The sequence below is a fragment of the Rhinopithecus bieti genome, unplaced genomic scaffold (genome assembly GCF_001698545.2).
Source record: "Rhinopithecus bieti isolate Rb0 unplaced genomic scaffold, ASM169854v2 scaffold_2254, whole genome shotgun sequence".
Classification (NCBI taxonomy): domain Eukaryota; kingdom Metazoa; phylum Chordata; class Mammalia; order Primates; family Cercopithecidae; genus Rhinopithecus; species Rhinopithecus bieti.
In genome coordinates this window covers 548507-571136 of record NW_016803982.1, presented here as the reverse complement: position 1 = coordinate 571136, position 22630 = coordinate 548507, and the positions used below count along the sequence as shown (strand labels likewise).

Here is a 22630-nt window from a genome sequence, read left to right as displayed (position 1 = left end):
CGTTTCAGTTAGATCGCAGACTGCTGTGCTAGCAATGAGGGAGGCTCGGTGGCCGTGGGACCCTCCCGGCCAGGTGTGGGTATAATCTCCTGGTGTGCCCGTTTGCTTAAAGCGCAGTATTGGGGTGGGAATTACCCGATTTTCCAGGTGTTGTGTGTCTCAGTTCCCCTGGCTAGGAAAAGGGATTCCCTTCCCCCTTGCGCTTCCCAGGTGAGGCAGTGCCTCGCCCTGCTTCAGCTCTCGCTGGTCGGGCTGCAGCAGCTGACCAGCACCAATTGTCCGGCACTCCCCAGTGAGATGACCAGTACCTCAGTTGAAAATGCAGAAATCACCGGTCTTCTGTGTTGCTCACGCTCGAATTCTTTTTCTCAGCAAGGAACAGCCCTGAGAAAGAGAATGTGTTCCTAGGGGGAGGTCTCTGAAATGGCTGCTCTGAGAATGTCTGTCTTACACAGTTACAGATAAGGGATGAAATAAGCCCAGGCCTGGTCTTCCGTAGTGCTCCCAGGCCTATTAGGATGAGGAAATTCCCGCCTAATAAATTTTGGTCAGACTGGTTATCTGCTCTGAAACCCTGTCTCCTGATAAGATGTTATCAATGACAGTGCGTGCCCAGTGGGACATGAAACTTCATTAACATTTTTAATTTTGCCCTGGTCCTGTGATCTCACCCTGTATCCATTTGTCTTGTGGTATTTTATTGCCTTGTGAAGCATGTGATCTCTGTGACCCACACCCTATTCATACACTCCCTTCCCTTTTGAAAATCACTAATAAAAACTTGCTGGCTTTGCAGCTTGGGGGGCATCACAGAACCTGCCGATGTGATGTGTGCCCCAGATATCCAGCTGTAAAATCTCTCTCTTCTGTACTCTTTCTCTTTATTTCCCAGACCGACCGACACTTAGGGAAATAGAAAAGAACCTATGTTGAATTATCGGGGATGGGTTCCCCTGATACCTGGCGCACCAACGTGGTTTTTTCTTTTTCCCAAGTGCATGTGGGAACCCAGTTCCCTCTGAAGCCATCCCCAGTTGTATATACATACCCAATAGACCCACAGAATTGCTGAAATTTTGCTGTTCTCTTTAGTAACTTGCATCTCATCGGCAAAACTTACTGTTGGTGTCATATATTCACTGACTCGGTCAGTTTTCACATCTCCTCAATCCATTCTAGTGTGTGTAGGATGTACCCCCACTCCCCTCCTTCCTCGTTGCCTTCATTGTCTTTTTGCTGCCGAATCCAGTATCATGGCCTTGACCTTAATGTTACCTTCCTTTTTTTTCTTCATAGTAGTAGCTATTTGAAATTACCTTGAGTATTTACTTACTTATTGATCAGCTCTCCCCCATTCTCATCACCAAGCTATCATCTGGTTTTTGAGACATCACTTTACCGTCCTTGTAACATGCACCCTGTTATCATCAGTCATTTCATTCTTCCCTCTTCTCTCACTTCTTTTCCTTAAGTGTATTTCTTTCTCTACTTCTTTAACTTTCATCCTCCTGAAGTCCTCTTTCGCTAATATTCTTTCCTTTCTCAGATATTCACACTTACAACTTTGAAGGGCCTTGTACATGGCCCTGTAGCTTTTTAATGTTAACTTCATTTTCTTCTTAATGGTCTAACCTCATCTCCTTTACTTAATGTCAGTAGATTTTTCTTGTTTGCTATCAAGCTCTAAGCAGGTTTCTTACACTTTAAAATCTTGCTCTTAAGTTCTTCCTAGGGCCTTAGTTACGTTTGCCACAGAAGATACTAGTTCTTTGGGTCAATTTCTGCTCATAATTGTATGTACAAATCTTCCGAGGTGTGTCTTCAGGAGTGTGTTAACTGGGAAATGGAAATAGAACCACCTATTGCCCCAGTCACTACTAATATTTTACTACCTTGTAGTATATTTTCCCATATATTTTTGTTTTACATCTAGCATTTTTCCCACATTTAATTTGGCCTTATAATTGCTTCCCTACCCTAAAGCCCAAGTAGGGTATATCACCTAGAATAGCTGTATCATGTCCCACTAAAAGTGGATGTACCAAAATTTATGTAACCATATATTTAAACAAGGTTTTGGTACTATATACACTTTGGGAATAGAGGCTGATTATATATTCAAAGGAATTATCTCTTTTTCAGGAGAATTTGTGAAGTAATTAATGAAGCAGTATGGAAGCATAATATAATTTATGTTTCAAGTGCTGGAAATAATGGTCCATGCCTGTCTACAGTTGGTTGTCCAGGTGGAACGACATCAAGTGTGATAGGTTAGTTTCCTTTTTTAGAAATAGATTTGTTTAGAAACAAGCAAACAAAAAACAATAGTTAATGAAGTGTTACCTGTATCTCTATTACATGTAAGACACTGTACACTTTAAGTGTGTCCTCAGGAAACTTACAGTCTAGTAGGGGAACCGGCACATCTAGAACTGACTGTAATTTAAAGTGGACTGAAATAAGTTGTTTCATAGAAATATAAACGCATGCTTTTAGGTGCATTAGCATATTTAATCTGTAAAATAATCCTGGGAGATAGGTATTTTGTATCCAAAAGCAAAGTTCTTAGTAAAATGTCTGGTACACAGTAGACTTTCCTCGTTTCCTTATTAAATTTTATTCTTTCATTGTATTAGAGAGAGGACTGGTGTTGAGAAATTAGGCAGTTCACTCAAGCCAACAGTGGGTTTAGAATCAGAATCCCCATTTGTTTTCTTTTCTTAATGATTAAATCCGTCCCATAGGTGTTGGTGCTTATGTTTCTCCTGATATGATGGTTGCTGAGTATTCACTGAGAGAGAAATTACCTGCAAATCAATACACTTGGTCTTCTAGAGGACCTAGGTAGGTATAGGTAGAACACGGGACCAGTACGTATATTTGGTTAAACTTTACATTGTTGAGAAGGGCAGAGTTTTAGAAAAGTTTGCTAGTTTTTTTCTGTTGGTTTTTACTTTTTTTCAGTATTTTCATTTTGATTAACAGTCTCATCTCAAGGACAGATAATTAAAATAAATGAAATAGTTTCATTGTTACATGGAGAACATCACTATTCTGAGTATAAATTCTTATTCCTATATCCATAATTCTTCATTTATAAGAATCTAAAGAAAAGTAGGGACTTGGCTATCTTTATATAGTAGTGATGGCCTTGTTTTAAATAATTTTGATATTTTAACTTTGGTGAAACAAAAGCCCTGAGTTTTTATTAGAAAGCATCACAGTTATAGGGCCCACATACCTGTGGCTCATGTTTTTGAAGTTATAACTTACTTTGAGCAATTTTGGGTGAGATCCATAAGTAAACAAGTTCTGATTGAGAAATGAAGTTTATCTCTCTTGGTTCCCTGAAGCCCTCTGCACTATATTTATCTGATTCTGGGAACTAATTTTCTCAAGAGGTGTATTAAGTCCTAATTTATGTAATTTTCATTATACCATCAACGGGTACATAAACCTTGTGAAAAATAAAGCCTATTTTAATTCCTTTCTTTGGAGTTAATTTATAAAAAGAATAGACTTTGAATTTAGTTCGGCAAATACCTTAGTGCCTACAGTGGGCAAGGCATAAATGAATAGTTTGTGATCTGAGTTTCAAATGCCATTTTAGTATGATGGGACTCCAGAGGTGGGAGCAATCACTTGACCCCTTCATGGAGGAGGTGGTATTGAAGTTGGCCTTAAAGGATGGATAGGAGGTTGAGAGACAGAATAAAGGAGTTCTATATGCCAAGAATACCATGAACCCAAAGATGAGCAGGTTTTAGAGTAAAGTTTTTTGAGGAAATAACTAGTAACTGAGTATGTTTGAAGTATAAGATTAGTGGGGAATATTGGAAGATAAGATTAGAAAAATTGGGCTCAGGTGAGATACAATAATGTTATATTCTTTGAGTTACAGGTACCTTCCTCATTTTCTCTAGGTGATTCTTCTTTAAAAAATAAATGTAATCTTAGTAGTTTATTATAAAATGTCATTGAAAACAACCAGGCTGTGGACATCCACATGGATCAAAAAGCTTTGCTTTGCACTGTCATTGTAGACTACCCCTGCCAGCCCAGCTGAAGACACTCAGTAAGAGTGGCTTAGGATAAGAGCCAAAAGTCAGCAAAGCTTGATGTGTTTTATGTTCAGTTAATACAAGTGTAAAATTATTAAACTTACTCTCTTCTAAAACTGAGTTTGGAATTTTAAGTTCTATCTTATTGTCAATGTAAAAACAAAGTATTAGAGAATGTTTAAACCAGCCTTTGCTGATATTTGCCATAGAGCATTTAAAGAATTATTTTAAGAAAACACTAAGGAGTTCATGAATTATGGGGAAACTTGGATTAAAGTAGATATTGATTCACAAACCAGATGTTCTAAGAATTGAATTTGTTTCATTTTTCATAAACATGAAATATTATTAGAAATAATTTGCTTTAATTATTACATTAGATGGTACAAAATAGAAAACATTGACTCATGGTCACTGACCAGAGCATGTTCTGTTATCTTTGGAAAACACTGCCTCGCATCAGCATTGACTGAGACACACAGCATCTCGCATCAGCGTTGACTGAGACACACAGCATCTCGCATCAGCATTGACTGAGACACACAGCATCTCGCATCAGCATTGACTGAGACACACAGCATCTGCTACTTCCAGGCGTTTGCACGGGTGGCGTATTTCTTCAAGACGTATTCCCAAATGTCTGGGCCGGGTGCAGTGGCTCACACCTATAATCCCACCACACCACTTTGGGAGGCCGACGCAGGAGAATCACTTGAGGTCAGGAGTTTGAGACCAGCCTGGCCAGTATGGTGAAATCTCATCTCTACTAAAAATATAAAATGTAGGCGGGCATGGTGGCAGGCACATGTAATCACAGCTACATAAACAGGTCGTGAAGTTTTATTATATAAATTGAGAAGAAAAATATTACTGGCTTTTTTTGAATTTTAAGGAAACATTTCTGTTTCATGAGACTTTTGTTTTTTTTTTTTCTTTCCTGAAATGGAGTCTTGCTCTGTCACCCAGGCTGGAGTGCGGTGGCATGATCTCGGCTCACTGCAACCTCCACCTCCCAGGTTCAAGCAGTTCTTCTGCCTCAGCCTCCCAAGTAGCTGGAATTACACGCGCCCAGCACCACACCTGGCTAATTTTTGTATTTTTAGTAGAGACAGGGTTTCACCATGTTGGCCAGGTTGGTCTTGAACTGACCTCGTGATCTGCCCACCTCGGCCTCCCAAAGTGCTGGTATTACAGGCTTGAGCCACCACGCCCAGCCGAGACTCATTTTTAGAATACTGATTTAAACACCCAGAAATGCTTTATCATTTACCACTTTAACAGGCTAGTGGAAAATTAATAAAGAGCAATAAGTAGTCAGAATTCATGATTCTTTCCAGTTATTTTTTCTAATGCTATCAAATACCAATGCTCATTTTGAACACCATTAGTCAATACAGTGCAAACAAGAAGGTAGAAAATCACCCTAAACCTTGTTATCTGTGATATGTACAGGTGACATTTTGGTGAACATCCTTTTAGTCATTCTCCCATGAATTAGTGGGAGATGACACTGTTCAGGCACTTTTGTAACCTACTTGTCATTCAGTATTACATCGTGAACATCTTCACAGGTCAACAGATATTTCCCTAATAATAATCGTTCTAAGATATTTCCTAAAAGAGGTGCCATCAGCCCATTTCAAGAGGAATATATATGTATTGCTTTCAGTTCTCTATAAAAATGTAAACCCAGATTGCCCTAGTGTTTTTACCTGAGTAAAATCGTTAACTCAGTTGGGAGAATGGTATAAGGAGAGTCTGGCAGCCTCTGTGGGGGAATGTATGGCCACTTTGCCAGGAAGGTGGAAGTAGTGTGCTATTCTGTGCCATTCCTTCTTTACTTGGGGCAGAGGACAGAGCCATGTTGCATGATAATGTGATTATGAATTCTAAGGGCTTTAATTCATCAGACTTTGCCTGGTTGAAGCCGTCAGCTGGGCAGTCCTGTTAGACTTGAGCTATCCAGTATTGCAGCAATCAGGGACGTGAGGTTACTCTGCATTGACATGTGCTATAAGTATAAAAGGTACACCAGATTTCAAAGACTTGGTATAAAAAAAAAAAAAGTCAACTAATTCATTTTCTTTTTTTTCTATTACATGTTGAAATGCTATTATTTTGCTCTGTCTAGTTAAACATATTAAAATTAATTGCATTAGTGTCTTGTTAGCTTTTTTTATGTGTGGCTTATAGAAAATGTTAATTTATATGGCCCACATTATATTTCTATTGTACAGTGCTATATTAGACGTTGAACAAAAGGAAAGTTTCTTATTACAGATAAGAGAGAAGTACATTCATCAAAGAGTCAGAACAGTGACATTTGTTTTCTCTCTCTAGATATACCTGACACTATGGCCTGTCACACATGCCCAGATATGTATATACACACAGACATTTCTGTACGCTTATAAGGAAAAAATAAATGCTGCCTGTGGGAAAATGGCTATGCTGGGTGTTTTTCCCCCATTGATTCTTCATAATAATATCTTTGTCATTATTTGTAATGAGTGCAGTTAGTACACAGTGTTATACTTTGGATTTAACCAGTGGCTGTCTTAAAAATGCCCGTGTATGTTGAGCTTTCACCATCCTAAGCAAACTTCAATGGCTTTCCATTTAGTGCTGACGGAGCCCTTGGTGTGAGTATCAGTGCACCAGGAGGAGCCATTGCTTCTGTTCCTAACTGGACATTGAGAGGGACGCAGCTAATGAATGGAACATCTATGTCTTCCCCCAATGCATGTGGAGGCATTGCCTTGATCCTTTCAGGTAACCATGTTCCTTATTGTCCTTACATTATTGCAGACAGATATTTTTGTTTTCTGAAGCTCTCATGGTAAGAACATGTGGTAGAATTGATAATTCCCTTGGCACAAAGTAGAATTTAAGGTAACAAGTAACTTATGTGATAATGACAATTTGAATGTGTATTTATTCATTCGGTAGTATATTTGTTAACGACTGTCAAGCAGTATTTTAGCTCCAGGGCTAAATTAGTTAACAAAGCATCAAAAATACCTGCTTATGTGGAGTTTATATCATATATATTATGGTTGGGATAAACAGATTTTGAACAAAATAAAAAACTGTCGATGTTGCATGTTAGAAGTTAATGGATGCTGTGACCAAAATGAGGTAGAGAAGGAGGGGTTTCTAGAGTGGTGCCCAGGATTAAATAGAGTGACACTGGGTTTAGCCAGGACTCACATTTAGAGTAGCCAGGCTGCTGTGAAACTCTCTCCACAGAAATGTCCCTCTTTAAGTTGTCTCTCCTCTGCCTCCTTTCTTCACCCCTTTTCTGACCCACACCACAGTTTCTTCTGCTGACCACATCTCCTCAGCATGGCCTGTCCACACTGGTGCTACCAGCATAAACCTGTGATGATATACCACTGTCAAGTGTTACCATCCTTTTCTAGGTTGAGCCCACACTCTTAGGATGGATCCTAACATGACCCTCTTTCTAGTTCTCTTCAGCCTCACCAGATATTTCAAGGCCTCTTGGCCTCCATCTTTGGGTGTACTGCATTCTGCCTAGAAGTCCTTTCTGCCATGTTGTGGCCTTGAAGACTCCTGTACTTTCTCTAAGAGGTGGCTCATATGTCAGTTCCTCTGATGGAGCTTCACCTTTTTTGGATTCTCACAAAACTGGTTATTTCCTTGATTTGCTGTTATAACTTCATAGTGTTTCCATGCTTGCGTTGTGTCTGACAGTATCATCCATGTATATATGTGTGATGAGCTCTGGAGAGGACAAGAATGATATAGCACTCATCTTACGAATTGGTGGCCTCCATATTCTTCCCATAAAACAATAATTCCCAACCTGGCTGTACCCTAGAATCATCTGAGAGGTGTTTAATAAATAGCAATCTCTGGGACAGTCCTCAGAGATTCTGATTTTATTGGTCTGTCTTGAGACCTCAGCATCTTTTTTGCTTGAGTTCCCCTGGGGCTTATAGCCAACAGCCATCTTGTTTAGTTTAACCCAGCAGTGTTTTAAAGAAAATGTCATTCACATGCCTTTAGGTATCTGCTTTGTACATTTATATTACGCTACAAAACCCACACCAGAGTCTCTCTGCCCACCACATAATGAGGACATGTGATTTTTGTGGAATGAAACCTTCATATGATGCAAGCAGTTTGAGTCAGACTGTTTAGTTCAGGTCTTCAAAAAAGATTTTAAAATGAGTGTTAAAACACAAGACATTAAAACCAGAGAGTCTACAGGTGATCATACTGGTGGGCGGCTAAGGTTTCAGATAGTGAGTGCTACACTACTTGTTTTTGTTTCTTAATTTTAGGTCTGAAAGCTAATAACATTGACTACACAGTTCATTCAGTCAGAAGAGCTCTAGAAAACACTGCAGTGAAGGCTGACAATATAGAAGTATTTGCTCAAGGACATGGTATTATTCAGGTATTGTTACCTATATGAAAAATGGGTTGTAAAGTATCATTAAGATAATATCTGGCCGGGCGCGGTGGCTCAAGCCTGTAATCCCAGCACTTTGGGAGGCCGAGATGGGCGGATCACGAGGTCAGGAGATCGAGACCATCCTGGCTAACATGGTGAAACCCCGTCTCTACAAAAAAATACAAAAAACTAGCCGGGCGAGGTGGCGGCGCCTGTAGTCCCAGCTACTCGGGAGGCTGAGGCAGGAGAATGGCGTGAACCCGAGAGGAGGAGCTTGCAGTGAGCTGAGATCCGGCCACTGCACTCCAGCCTGGGTGACAGAGCAAGACTCCGTCTCAAAAAAAAAAAAAAAAAAAAGATAATATCTTAGGTATTATTGGGTAATATTTCATTTTATAACAGCGATTCAGTGTATCTGAATTATAGATTATATGGCCATATAACTATAAGCAAAAAGGATACACAAACAAATTTTGTAGTTAAGACAAATCTGTTGCACTAAGATCAGGAAATGTAATAGATGGAGGCCATGTAGAGGTTAGAAATTCAAAGCAAAGAAATCGAGGTCAAAAACTGTCCAATCATAATGGCATAGGGATTAGTTCCTAAATTTGGTCACTTGAGAATAACAGTGTGAATAGGGTGGAGTGGAAGATGTGACTGGTATTGTTTCTAAAAATGTAGAATTATCCTCTTAGTTGGGGTACCAAGTAGTTTTGAGAAGTGAATATAAACACTAACTTTTTGTTTTACAACTGAAATCAAATTGATTGGTAATTTGCAACAAAATATTTTTTGACCCAACTGTTGATATCTTACCATGTATATTCTTTTCACTAGGTTGATAAAGCCTATGACTACCTCGTTCAGAATACATCATTTGCTAATAAATTAGGTTTTACTGTTACTGTTGGAAATAACCGTGGCATCTACCTCCGAGATCCTGTTCAGGTGGCTGCACCTTCAGATCATGGCGTTGGCATTGAACCTGTATTTCCAGAGAACACAGGTCAGTAATAGGCTGGCAGTAAGCTGAAGTATTCGCATTTGCTATTTGAATGAGTGGTATCATAATAAAGAATTGCTGTTTGGGCCAGTGTTATTAAGAGAATCCGTGAATTGCCAGTATGATTATTTTAAATCTTATAGTCATAAGAGAAAATATTAGAGCAATTTGGGGTCCTTGTACAATGGCAATTTAGTTAGCATCTTAAACTACCAAAGAAAACAGTAGAATGAGCCTCCGTGACCCACAGCTTTATTAAATTGTGGATAAAACATCAAATTCCTTTTCCACTTTACCTGCTTAGGTATAAGAGAGAGCTTTCAGTTGAAGAATGAGAAGTAGAAGCACTCTAGGAGAATTGCAGCTTGATTAGGTGTGAACAAAAATAGTCATCACTATTACCTGGCTGTCTTCATTTCAGTGGAATACTATTACCTGTGTACAGTAATGAAAACATTCACTTAAACTCTTTATTTTAAGGTCATACCAGTGCTTGGTGAAAGTATAAATGAATCATGAGTAATCTAAATTGTAAGGAAGATTGTTTGACTGTTTTATTTAAGCTGTGTTTTGGATGCGTTTTACCGCCAACCAAACTAAGTCGCTAAATTTATTTGGGAAGATGTAACATTTTTAAAAGGAAAAAAATACTCATCTTTAATTTTTGGTCTTTTTCGTGCCAGAAAACTCTGAAAAAATATCCCTTCAGCTTCATTTAGCTCTGACTTCAAATTCATCTTGGGTTCAGTGTCCTAGCCATTTGGAACTCATGAATCAATGTAGACACATAAACATACGTGTGGATCCCAGGGGCTTAAGAGAAGGATTGCATTATACAGAGGTATTGATGTATCTTCAATTTTACTTTCTTCACTCTTTAAAATATTTAAAAGGTTAAAAAAAATCCAAAGTATATTTGCAACGTATTGCTTTCTTGCTAAGAAATAACTAGACCTATCCACCTGCCAGGTTATGCAGTTCTTCTGGTGTGTCTATATTCATTTAAGCAGTGAAGTTTCTAAAGAATATCTTTTGTCCTTGTATGAATAAGTAAAAGGAAAGAAGAGGTACAGCAGAACCTTTCAATTAGGTCTTCCTCTAACTGGTCTTTTGTCAGCTACACAAAGCTGCAGTTACTTCTTCTTCTTCTTGTTTGTTGTTGTTGTTTTAAGAGACAGAGTCTTGCTCTGTTGCCCAGGCTGGAGTACAGTGGTGTGATCGTAGTTCACTGCAGCCTTAAACTCTTGGGCTCAAGGAATACTCCCACCTTAGCCTCCTGAGTAGCTAGGACTAGTGGCGTGCACCACCAAGCCTGGCTAAATTTTTTTATTTTTGTAGAGATGGGATCTCTCTATGTTGCCCAGGCTTGTCTTGAACTCTTGGCCTCAAGTGATCCTCCTGCCTTGGCCTCCCAGAGCATTGGGATTACAGGTGTGAACCACCACACCCAGCTAGTTATACCTTTTAGTACTCAGATGAAGAAAGCATCTGTTAAACAAATAGTTGTAAACCAGGCATAGAATAGTATCACAACAGTATCTCCACATCTGAAGTTATCTATAGTACTAGTTTGAGCTGATTTTCAGTTGGGAGTAATTAAAATGCACTTACTTTGTACTTGACGTCTCCTTTTCCCATTTGAACTAGTCAAATGTTGCTATACATTTGTTTGGGCTGTTTGCTATTAATTATGTGACCTAGTGTCAGGAAACTGGTGTCAACCTGTGGTTAAGACCTTGACATATTAAGAGCAGATTGATTTATTCTGTCAATAGTTTAGACCTCTTCCTCCTCTTTTAAATGTTTGTTTATGGATACTGAAACTTACCAATTCTTTTTTCAAGGTATGTGGCTATGATATAGCATCCCCTAATGCAGGTCCGCTCTTCCGAGTTCCCATCACTGCAGTTATAGCAGCCAAGTAAGTAACAGGTTACTCACAGCTTACTGTTACTTCTAAGATTTTAATGGCTATTCATGGAGTCTTGTGAACTTTTAAGGGTTCACTAATACAGAACCAGGTAATGGGGATTTTGTCTTAGTTCTGCTCCCATTTTTAGGTGTCATGTAGTCAGCCATGCTGTCTCTTGTGCACTCTGAGAGTAACTGATGGCACCTGGCATCTCCCCTGCCTCTGCATCAAAACTGTTTCCACCAGAGTCACTCTGAGCTCTGCATTGCCCAGTTCAGAGGCTAACTCAGCCTTCATCTGACCTGATCCTACTGCAGTATTTGATAATATTACTTCATTCCCCTCCATTCCTGTCCTTTTTGTCTCCTTCATGTTTGGGATTTACTCTCTTCTCTTAATGCTCCCACTTTTCTAGTTATCTACTGTAGAAACAGAAGTTAAGAAACTCTTAACTTTCCATCTTATTCCCCGAGAACCAGGGAAAAAATCAGCAGATTATATTACTTCCTGCTTAAAATATATCGGTGGCACCTCCAAGGATCAAGTTCAAGCTCCTTAAAATAGCAGAGAATCTCCCTCACAGTTATAGCTGTAGCCAGTGTTTCCTGCCTTTCCATACACAAATTACACATTTTGGCCAATTCACTGATTTTGGCACTCCAGGTTTCTCAGGATTTGTGCATGTGCACAGCTGATAACTTGGTTTCAGTTTCCTGTCTCTTCAGTTAGTGACCAGGTGCATTCCTGGTCATCCCTGGGTGAAGGGAGCACCTTCTTTCTGCTTCGTGGCACATTTTACATGCCCCTGAACAGACGTTAGCCAATATTTTGTAATTTTTTATTTAACTTATACTATTTGACTGTGAGCCCACTGAAGGCACAGGGACTACTGTTATACAGGATGTATGAAATAAATTATCTAGCGGATGAAGGTGAGATTGGGATTGTGAGAGTACTGGAAGCCAAGTGGAAATTCTAAACTAACAGTTCTGTTACTGACTCTGGTAAATACTAAGTATGCAACAGATATCTGCCCATGAGAAACAGGACGAAATTGAGGAGAATAAATTTAAAAAGTGGTGTACACATGGGAAAATTGTGCAGCAGTTAAATTCTCAGCCGTATATTCCCTCAAAGTCCAGTAGTAATTTAGACAAGGTAATATGTAAGACCTTCAGGAGTCAGCTGCCATGCGATCTCCTTCAGGAAGCTTCCCAGGCTCCCTAACTCTTCCTGTCTGTCTGGAGCATCTTATGTTCAATGTCTCTGATGATGATTCTCTCCATGCTAGACTGTCTAGGGTAAAGAATCATATTTTCTTCTTTGTTACCTTTTCTAGCTCCTAATAACAGGGCCTTATATGTAGTAGGCACTCATTTAACTGTCCTACTGACAAGAATTTGTCTCTAGCATAAAATTTGTTTCCATGGTGGGTAGTTATGAATTTAAACTTTGTTTCATTGATTTGTGACAAAAATGCTTTGAAAGTAGTTTGCCTTTTCTTTACTATTTTACATCATGGGAGTGTTTTGAAGCTACAGGAGGAGCTTAATTTAACATTAGTCTCATAGCTATAATATCAGTGACATAAAACTTTGTCATTGATTTTAATATCTAGGACTCACTGTAGCTTGGAATCTGGTAATTGGAAAATTCTGTGAATGTTGTAGAATGCCTTTAACAAAAAAGAATGCTTTTTAAATAGTGTGTGTGAATGTATCTTAAAAATCATAAAATAGACAAAAAATAGAATCATCTATACTCTGCTATTCAGAGGTTATCTCTGCTAACCTACTGCAGAAATTGAATATTGTACATACTGTTTTGTAACCAGCTTCTAAGTCCCTGTGTTTATTTCTAATGAATTGGATAAATTTTGCATTTATCCAATAAAATCCAGAGTATCTGTGGTCTTATAATATATACATTTAATTATTTTTATTAATTTTCAGAGTAAATGAATCATCACATTACGATCTAGCCTTTACAGATGTACACTTTAAACCTGGCCAAATTCGAAGGCATTTTATTGAGGTTCCTGAGGGTGCAACATGGGCTGGTAGGTAAAATTAAAATCCACGTGACCACTTATCTCTGTTTACATTCTAATGACTATAGCTATATGAGGTTCATTTATCTGTAACATGTATTTCCCTGGTACTAATGGTACTAATATATATGTATTTGGGCACCTTAGACTTTCTGTAAAGTTCAAAACGTTTTTAAGATCTAGTAATATTTTGCATTGGCCCATACAGCAAATTAAGGCATCTTGAGATGTTTTTAATATTTAAGGTTTGAGCTTAGTTTAGAATAATGCCTTGTCTGGTAATAATTTTTTTTTTTTTTTTTTTTTGAGATGGAGTCTCACTGTTGCCAGGCTGGAGTGCAGTGGCATGATCTCGGCTCACTGCGAACTCTACCTCCCTGGTTCAAACGATTCTTCTTCCTCAGCCTCCCAAGTAGCTTGGACTAATAGGCATGTGCCACCACGCCCGGCTAATTTTTGTGTTTTTAGTAGAGACGAGGTTTCACCATGTTGGCCAGGGTGGTCTCGATCTCTTCACCTCATGAGACACCCGCCTCGTCCTCCCAAAGTGCTGGGATTACAGGCATGAGCCACTGTGCCCAGCCTAATTTTTAAAATACTACAAATCATTTTAAACAATGCAGCGTTGCTTAAACCTCAAACTGTTAAACTCTTAGAATTTTAGAAATAGAGCTTTTAATCTTTGAAGCTCTGTTTATGAGAGATTTTCACTTCAGTGTCTCCAAAATTTTGAGAGTAAATGATTGCCTAACACAAAGCTCTTGAATTAACATGTTATAGTCCTGTGAGAGTGCTCATGTCATTCTTTTATACAAGAGCTGTGGGTATACCATATTTTCCTTCACAAGTTATATGTCCTAAATTTACAATTTAACAGTCAGTATGGAGGGGTGTGTCAGTTGTCAGAGTTCACTCACTTTGATAGAAGGAAGCAAATATGGGCAGTCAAGCAAGTGTCACCCAATTTAAATTAGTAGCTAGCATTGTTGATACTTCTTGGATTTGGCCCCTCTGCTAAGCACTTTACAGAGATTATCTTGTCTAGTCCCATCAGAACCCTATAAGGTAGATAGGTGTCGTTAGTAAAAATGGCTTGTATTTTACTCAGGAGTGTGTTTTTTGTACTTGTATGAAAGTACAAAAATATATTTACATCTGAGACTTTATTGAAAATACAATATTGATACCACACATGTATGACCTGGTTTGGGAATAACTGGTTGTATTTGGTTCCCCATACCATCTTGTGGTCATCTATCTGTATGCAGTCCATCTGTTTGTTACCTGGTATCAAAGGAAATACAAGACTTTCCTTGTTTTATGTAACTAGATAAGGGCAAAATAATAGCAAAAGCTGAGAGCTAAAGCAATGAATTAAACAGTACCCAATATTGCCTGTTAATTTGCATACTGGGTTATAATGGAGCTATTGCAGCATTGAGAGGCTTCTAAGGATAATCAGGGGTTGTACTAGACTCATTCGTTAAGCATATTTTTCTGTACCATCTGTGTGCCAGGCCCTTTTCAACGGGCTAAGGTGGTGAGCGAAATCCCAACGAAGACAAGCTATGTACCAAGTACTCTATAAAATCCCTGATCCTTACAACAGACAAACAACTATATTTATAGTTGAAACAGAAGTTCAGAAAATTTAGAAACCTGCCTTCAGGTAACCATTAGTGTATGGCAGAGTGTGGATCCAAACCCAGACTTCTCAATTTCCAAAGCCCATGGCCTTGCCGCTACTCTGTGCTGTCTCCCTCTAATCCAGTTCTCTTAACTACAATGTCTTGGACTAGATGCTCTTAAGGCCTCTGGAAGCAGGGTGGTGGTCTGGGTTTGGATCCACACTCTGCCATACACTAATGGTTACCTGAAGGCAGGTTTCTAAATTTTCTGAACTTCTGTTTCAACTATAAATATAGTTGTTTGTCTGTTGTAAGGATCAGGGATTTTATAGAGTACTTGGTACATAGCTTGTCTTTGTTGGGATTTCGCTCACACTTGACAGTACTTCTAGGGAGTGGACTCAGAGTTGCTGTGTTCAACATTTCTGGGGTACCATTCTCATAGGGCCCCTTGGAGTTGTACAGCTCCAGGCTCTGGTAACCTGTGCACTAGTAAATTAAAGAATACAAATCTGGCCGGGCGCGGTGGCTCAAGCCTGTAATCCCAGCACTTTGGAGGCCGCAGGCGCGCGGATCACAAGGTCAGGAGGTCTGAGGACATCCCTGGCTAACACATTGAAACCCCGTCTCCGCTTAATACAAAAAATTAGCCGGGGAGATGGCCGGCCGCCCTGTAGTCCCAGCTACTCGCGCGAGCTGAGCAGGAGAATTGCGTGGCACCCGGGAGGCGGGCAGCTTGCAGTGAGCTGAATCCGGCCACTGCCACTCCAGCCTGGGCGACAGAGCCGCAGACTCCGTCTCAAAAAAAAAAAAAAAAAAAGAATACAAATCTATAATACTGAATTGGGTATTTGTTTAGTGATAAATGGCACTGAATTATGATTGGCTTAGGTCGGTATTGAAAAGAATTTATTTTTTGAATAAAAATTATCCAGTAATCTAGAATGCAAGTAGTTCAGAGCATTTAACAGTCTTAGTTTTATTTCAAATAATTAGAAATATTGTCATAACACTGGATTTTGTATTCTCAGCAACTGACTAGGTCCTGAGAGCTCTGTGCCCACTTGGTTTTATGAGCCACGGGATTGCGCCTTGCTTCAGTTCCCTTGAATTAGCTTGGGTATTCTTTAGAAAAGCTGCCAATCTGGCATTGCGGTGATCTTGGCTTACTTCCAGCGCTGCCTCAGAGTAAAGTTAAGCATGTGTAGTCCTGCCAGGTTTTGTAGAAGCACACAGCACAGAAGTAGACCAAGAAGAGAGATTAGGAAAAGTTATCAATGAGGAATTGAGGCATGATAACAAATAGAGGTTTCCAAAAATACAACCTACCTACCTTTATCTGGAATTGATTGGTTTGCAGCTAAAACGAGGAGGGATTTTAAAAGGTACCCAATTAATATAACTGTGTATGCATCTATGGACAGCCTGCTGTTTCCAGGTGTTTGCAGCATCATGGTGGTGGTTCATTTTAATACCAGTTTCTTTCTTTCCCATAGAAAATCTACTCCTCTAACTTTATTAATATTTTATTGATTCTTTGTTTTTACGGAAATATGCAGATTTGAGTGTATCATTTTATTTTTGATTCCTATTAATTCCCTACATGGGAATTATTCCCTAAGTGGGCATTATTAAAGCCACTTATGTCAATTTTAGGTCTTGTAAGTTTAAAGCTTTGCTTCTTTCTTATTTTAGAAGTGACAGTGTGTTCGTGTTCTTCTGAGGTATCAGCAAAGTTTGTTCTTCATGCAGTCCAGCTTGTGAAGCAAAGAGCATATCGAAGCCATGAATTCTATAAGTTTTGTTCTCTTCCAGAGAAAGGAACACTGACTGAAGCTTTTCCTGTCCTAGTAAGTTTAACTACAGTTTATAATCCTAAAACAATTTATTTGCCTTTTTGGTATGGGCTAAGACTAAGTATTTGCATTTCATTTTATATTTTGTATTTAGCACATTGGGATATTTTTTATTGCCAAAAAAAATGAAGTAGGAAGATAGAAAATCTAATTAGGGTACTTGAAATCAAGTTGGAGGTAATTATCTCTGTAATTCTTGAATAGTTTAATTAAAGAAACATACTAGTCTGGTAGATTCTGGTGTCTTGTAGTTTGGACCCTGATTTAGATTATTCTTTGTTGTACAGTAGATTAATTTCTTTAAGACTTGTTTGCATGTCACTTAAGTTATTTTACTAATGCTGTGTTGTTAAGAAGCTATAAGGCTAATTTGCATTAGAGGAAGACTGCTACTGCTTCATGTCTAAGTTATCTCAAATGATGGCAGCACTGCATTCTTATCTGTGGTGTTGGAAATGATGACTAGTCTTTCTTCCACAGAAGGTGAAAGTACTGATGTTCTTCCTTCAACTCGCTCCTTTGTGTTTTCAGTTGGTTGTGGGATTTTTGCAGTATCTCTCTGTTTCTGGTTACTTTTCATTTGTGTTCTTCCATGGATCAGTGTTGCATGATTCATCTTTTTAAACTTTTAAATTCACTGATAGCTAGAAAACGTACTTTAAAACTCAGTGCTAAGAGCAATTTTTTTTTTCTTTTCTTATCTTTGTTTTTTAACAGGGAGAAAGATGTAAATGACCGTAATGTCATTTTGTTTTGGTTGCCAGGCAGCTGTGAGCCCAAACTCAACTGTGCCTATTGAGTATGCCTTACAAAGTTGTAGTATCTTTCTTGTGTCATTATACTTGATTATTTTTCTTTTGGTCCTAATTTTTTATTTCACTTTGAAGTAAACAAATCACATTTGCTTTATTATATGTGCTTTCAGAAGCTGCCTAGGATCTTTTATGACAAGAAGCATAGGGTTATGAGTAAATAACTATATATATTTAAATACTTGCACCACATCTTTGCAAATATACATGCAAATGATTTGTCTAACTCTTAGCATAGCTGTTCAAATTTTTGAGTTTTATTGCTACAAATAGGAAAAGTTTGAAAACATGGAATTGCTCTGAGACATCTAGTATTTATATTCTGTAATTTGAGAAAAATAAGAGATATATTTTATTTACTTTTATTTGCAGGGTGGAAAAGCAATTGAATTTTGCATTGCTCGTTGGTGGGCAAGTCTCAGTGATGTCAACATTGATTATACCATTTCTTTCCATGGGATAGTGTGTACTGCTCCTCAGTTAAACATTGTAAGTTCCATAACATTTTCATGATTTTTAATGTCAGTTACTTGTGTTATTGGAGAGTAATTTCATTGGTTAGATTTAAACTTTAATGAGGGGAAATTACCTGTGGTTCTGAAGATAACAGTAGGCTTTGTGTGTGGGTACTTATAAACTTTATATTGGACACATTTATTTTCGGTACAAAATATTGCTTATTTTTCATAAAGTTTGAGAAAGTAATTTGACAAATATCCTTTGTAGCATGCGTCGGAAGGAATCAACCGTTTTGATGTTCAATCCTCCTTGAAATACGAAGATCTGGCTCCCTGCATAACTTTAAAGAACTGGGTCCAAACACTACGGTATCATTTAATATTTAAGGGACTACAAATATTGAATAGAGATTGGGGGGATCTCTTACACTCTGATAAAAGAGCCTTTTTTTAAACCCACCTGCGTGCTGGAGGTGAGAATTTTATCCTTGCCGATCTCTGCAAGGCAGCCCCAGTATCAGCTTCCAGCCTCACTGTCCCACCTGACCAGCAAAGTCAAAGATGGTGGGTAGCCGATCCCTGTCATGACTGGTTAGGATCAGTGGACATTCACCTTTTTATTTCTTGCCGCAAAAGAGCAAGTTAACATTCTCTCTGATATTATTTTGTGAGTCCTAGTGCAATCATTTGTAGAAACTGCAATACTGAAATTTTTTATTGAATGGTAGAAACTTAAGTACTGTAGCCTGCTGTTTGTGCCTCAGCACCTCCCCTTACAAAAGCAGGGCACTGTGACCTGTGTGCACATACTCACTGTGTTATAAAGATACCTGGTTTCTGTTATTTAATCTGACCTTAACTCATCGGCATGCAGCCTAGTCATAAGTGCATTAAAATAACCATTTAGGGACAATAGTCAGTGACATGGTAATGTCTAAAGATACACCACTTCCTAGAATGATCAATAAAAATTAAAACATCCAGCTTTTGAAGATAGATCCAATTTATATCATCCTAATGTTGTCTTCCTAAATCTAAAAAAATTGGAGCTAAATTTAAAGGAGTAGATTATGTTTCACTGACATTTTAAACTCTATTTAAAACGTGCTCTTCAATGTCAGTTTTCTCCTTTATAAAATCTGTATGTTAGCATCTTCCTTCAGAGGACTACTAAAAATATGAAATACCATTCCCTCGGCCAGGAGGAGGGCTGAGTGTGGCCCCTGCTATCTGGTGAGCAGCAGGGGTCTGGGGAGGTCTGTGCTTTGCACAACACAGTACTGTCAATAGTTTGCACAAGGGGTCAAAATCAGAACCTGTCTTACCACACTTTTAGTTGTCACCCTAGTGTTGGGATTTGGTTGTGTTAAGAGCTATTTGTTGGTATTTGAAAATGTTTTTGCCATATAAAGATTGCCTTTGTAATATTTATTGCAAAATTTAAACTGTGTGTATTGATATGATTCAATCCAAGAATTATGTAAGTTAATGGTTAAAATACTGTAGAGTATACTGAGAAGGATAGCTCTCAGGAAGGTTCATCTGTCACTTTTTGCAATATGTTACAGATTTTGTTGCTTATGATTTTATTTGTCTGTTTCAATGAACTCTTGAATCAAACCAGTTATGTAGTTTCCTCATTACAGCCCAGTGAGTGCAAAAACAAAACCTTTAGGATCAAGAGATGTTTTGCCAAATAACCGTCAACTTTATGAGATGGTCCTGACATACAACTTTCATCAAGTAAGTGTTTGCCTAGTAAAGGATGAACTTTTGTGTTTTATTTATGATTCATAAAATCAAAAATGGAAGGACAGTGTATATGGTGTATATATATAAAACAGAATCAAGTGATTAACATTGGTTAATTTGGAATTACTCTTTAGGAAATTATAATTTGTAATTAAATGCCATTCAGTCGTAAAGTCACAAAACGTAATTGAGTGGTGACCTAACCTTGAGCCTTAGTTGATAAAATCACTGATCACTGTCCATCTGACCCAGGGATCATTAGAAGGCTCAGAAATATCATCTGTCTTCTGATGATGCTGGGCCTGATTGCTTTCTGTGAAGAAGGCACTGGAACAGGAAAAGATCAGAGTAGCTCCCAGGTGGAATGGGTGGCGGAAGTAATGGAGGCCAGTGTAAATGCTGGATCAATGAGATTTCAATAAAACTGTTACTGAAACACACATCAGTTTGGTTATAATGTTAGGGAAATGAATTGGTTTCAGTGAGTTTTCAGATTTCAGTTTTATAAAGTAATTAGAGGTCCTGAAATATGTATATATTGCTTTATTAATGAATACACATAGCCAGGTGTGTGTTTTCAGAAGTTTGTAAGAGAGCAGTGACTTTTCTAAGTGCCAAAATACTATGTGTTCTATATTTTCAAAATTTTTTGCCACACGTACTTTTCATTTTTAAATGAAAAGTCTCATGTCAATAACAATATTAAAATTTGTATCAAATTATATGCAAATCATGCAAAGTAATCCTTTTTTTTTTTAATAGCCCAAGAGTGGGGAAGTGACTCCAAGCTGCCCACTACTTTGTGAACTATTATATGAATCTGAATTTGACAGCCAACTGTGGATTATTTTTGACCAGAACAAAAGACAGATGGGTTCAGGTGATGCCTATCCACATCAGGTATAAAATACAGAAGCTCGTTCCTGAACTAACAAAATCCTGGTTTATTGTTATGGTAACATTCATACTTTAAAAAAAGAAAATGATAGCTTTGCATTTAGTACTTTCACAAACCACAAGAGCCTGTTTGTTGTAGTTGGTGAAGAACAGATTGTGTCAACTCTTTCACCATGTAGTTGCGCTGAATTAGAGGAGGACAAAGGTGAAGCTTGCCACATTGGCCAGCATAACTTTTGATGTGTGTAGTGTTTCTCCTTCCTATACACTGTTCTACCTATCTGAAGGTAGATCAAAGCATACATCAAAGATATGTGAACCTCTTGAAATGATCCTAAGTCTGAGGGGGCTAAAGAGAGCACTGCAGCAGTGGCCACGTGTCTTCAGTTGATTTGTACTTTTAAATTTGCTACCTCACTGGACAACTCTGTAATGAGCACTTACTACATACCAGGCACTATGCTTTGTGCTGTTTTATTGAAGAGAAAAATCACATAATTTATAGATATTTTATCCCTTAGAGATTACTGCAAAGAAATGAGACATTTCCTGTAACATGTATAATTTTATGATGACAAATGAAAATAATTTATGGAGATTTTTTTCAATTCGTTGTTAAAGGAATGATATCTATTTTCCTCAAAGCAAGTAGCAGTCACATCTCATTACAGAATGGCCTACTGCAGTGCTATTACTTTGGTTACTTTTTAAATCTCAGAAAAAGTGGCTGACACAGGATACAGCGTCTCATCCTCTTGAACCAGTTAACTGGGTAATAAACTTGTATTCCTTGATCTCTATTGGTTTCCTGTTTGTTTCAAGTCTGTAATAAAGGAGTGACATTTTGCTTGTAATTTGAAGATCAGCTGGGCATGGTGGCACATGCCTCTGATCCCATCTACTCAGGAAGCTGAGATGGGAGGAGGATCGCTTGAGCCCTGGAGCTCTAGGCTGTGGTGCACTATGATTGCACCAGTTAACAGCCACTGCACTTCACAGCCTGGGCAACATAGTGAGTCCCCGTCTCTAAAAGTAAATAAGGATTACCCATCTCTAAAAGTAAATAAGTTACGTGTGTGTGTGTGTGTGTGTGTGTGTGTGTGTGTGTGTGTATTTGTCTTAGATATTCTGTGGTGCCCCAATTTTGCTAACGTTTTTGGAAGGAATAAGGGCTTTGAAGTCAGACCTGACTCCAGCTCTCTTATAGTTTACTCTGTGTGATGTTAGGCAAGTCACTTGATGTCCCTGGTCCTGTCTGCTCACCGGCATACTAGGGACTTTGTGTGTATATGGAAGTCTGGATAGTGCCTTGCACTGTACCTCACATATTATAAGCAAGTCTGTGAATGGTAACTTTCACTGTATCCTCTTTCAGTGATTTCCGTTGACTTGGTTAAACTTAACTTTTCCCAAATGTTGTTTTTCTTTTTTAGTATTCTTTGAAACTGGAGAAAGGAGATTATACAATTCGACTGCAAATTCGCCATGAGCAAATCAGTGATTTGGAACGCCTTAAAGACCTTCCATTTATTGTTTCTCATAGATTGTCAAATACCTTGAGCTTAGATATTCATGAAAATCATAGTTTTGCACTTCTAGGGAAGAAGAAATCGAGCAACTTGACATTACCACCCAAATATAACCAGCCATTCTTTGTTACTTCCTTACCTGACGATAAGTAAGTGATAACATTGCTTATACTTACTGCCCATCTTATACACTGTAGTACTTTTAATGTAAGTTTATGACATCTAGGCTAAATTTGGAGTATGTTG

At 38.3% G+C, this 22630-nt stretch overlaps 1 protein-coding gene across 1 annotated transcript in view; it reads left to right on the top strand.

Moving 5' to 3' along the window:
- The window catches only part of TPP2 (tripeptidyl peptidase 2), a 91227-nt gene that overhangs the window by 35530 nt on the left and 33067 nt on the right, over positions 1-22630 (top strand). The window contains 14 exon segments of the mRNA XM_017861597.1: positions 2143-2270; positions 2745-2844; positions 6685-6833; positions 8372-8487; positions 9325-9493; positions 10174-10331; positions 11335-11411; positions 13355-13461; positions 16776-16930; positions 18121-18237; positions 18475-18575; positions 19853-19949; positions 20721-20858; positions 22289-22533. Of these exon segments, the coding sequence (XP_017717086.1) occupies positions 2143-2270; positions 2745-2844; positions 6685-6833; positions 8372-8487; positions 9325-9493; positions 10174-10331; positions 11335-11411; positions 13355-13461; positions 16776-16930; positions 18121-18237; positions 18475-18575; positions 19853-19949; positions 20721-20858; positions 22289-22533 (1857 nt within the window).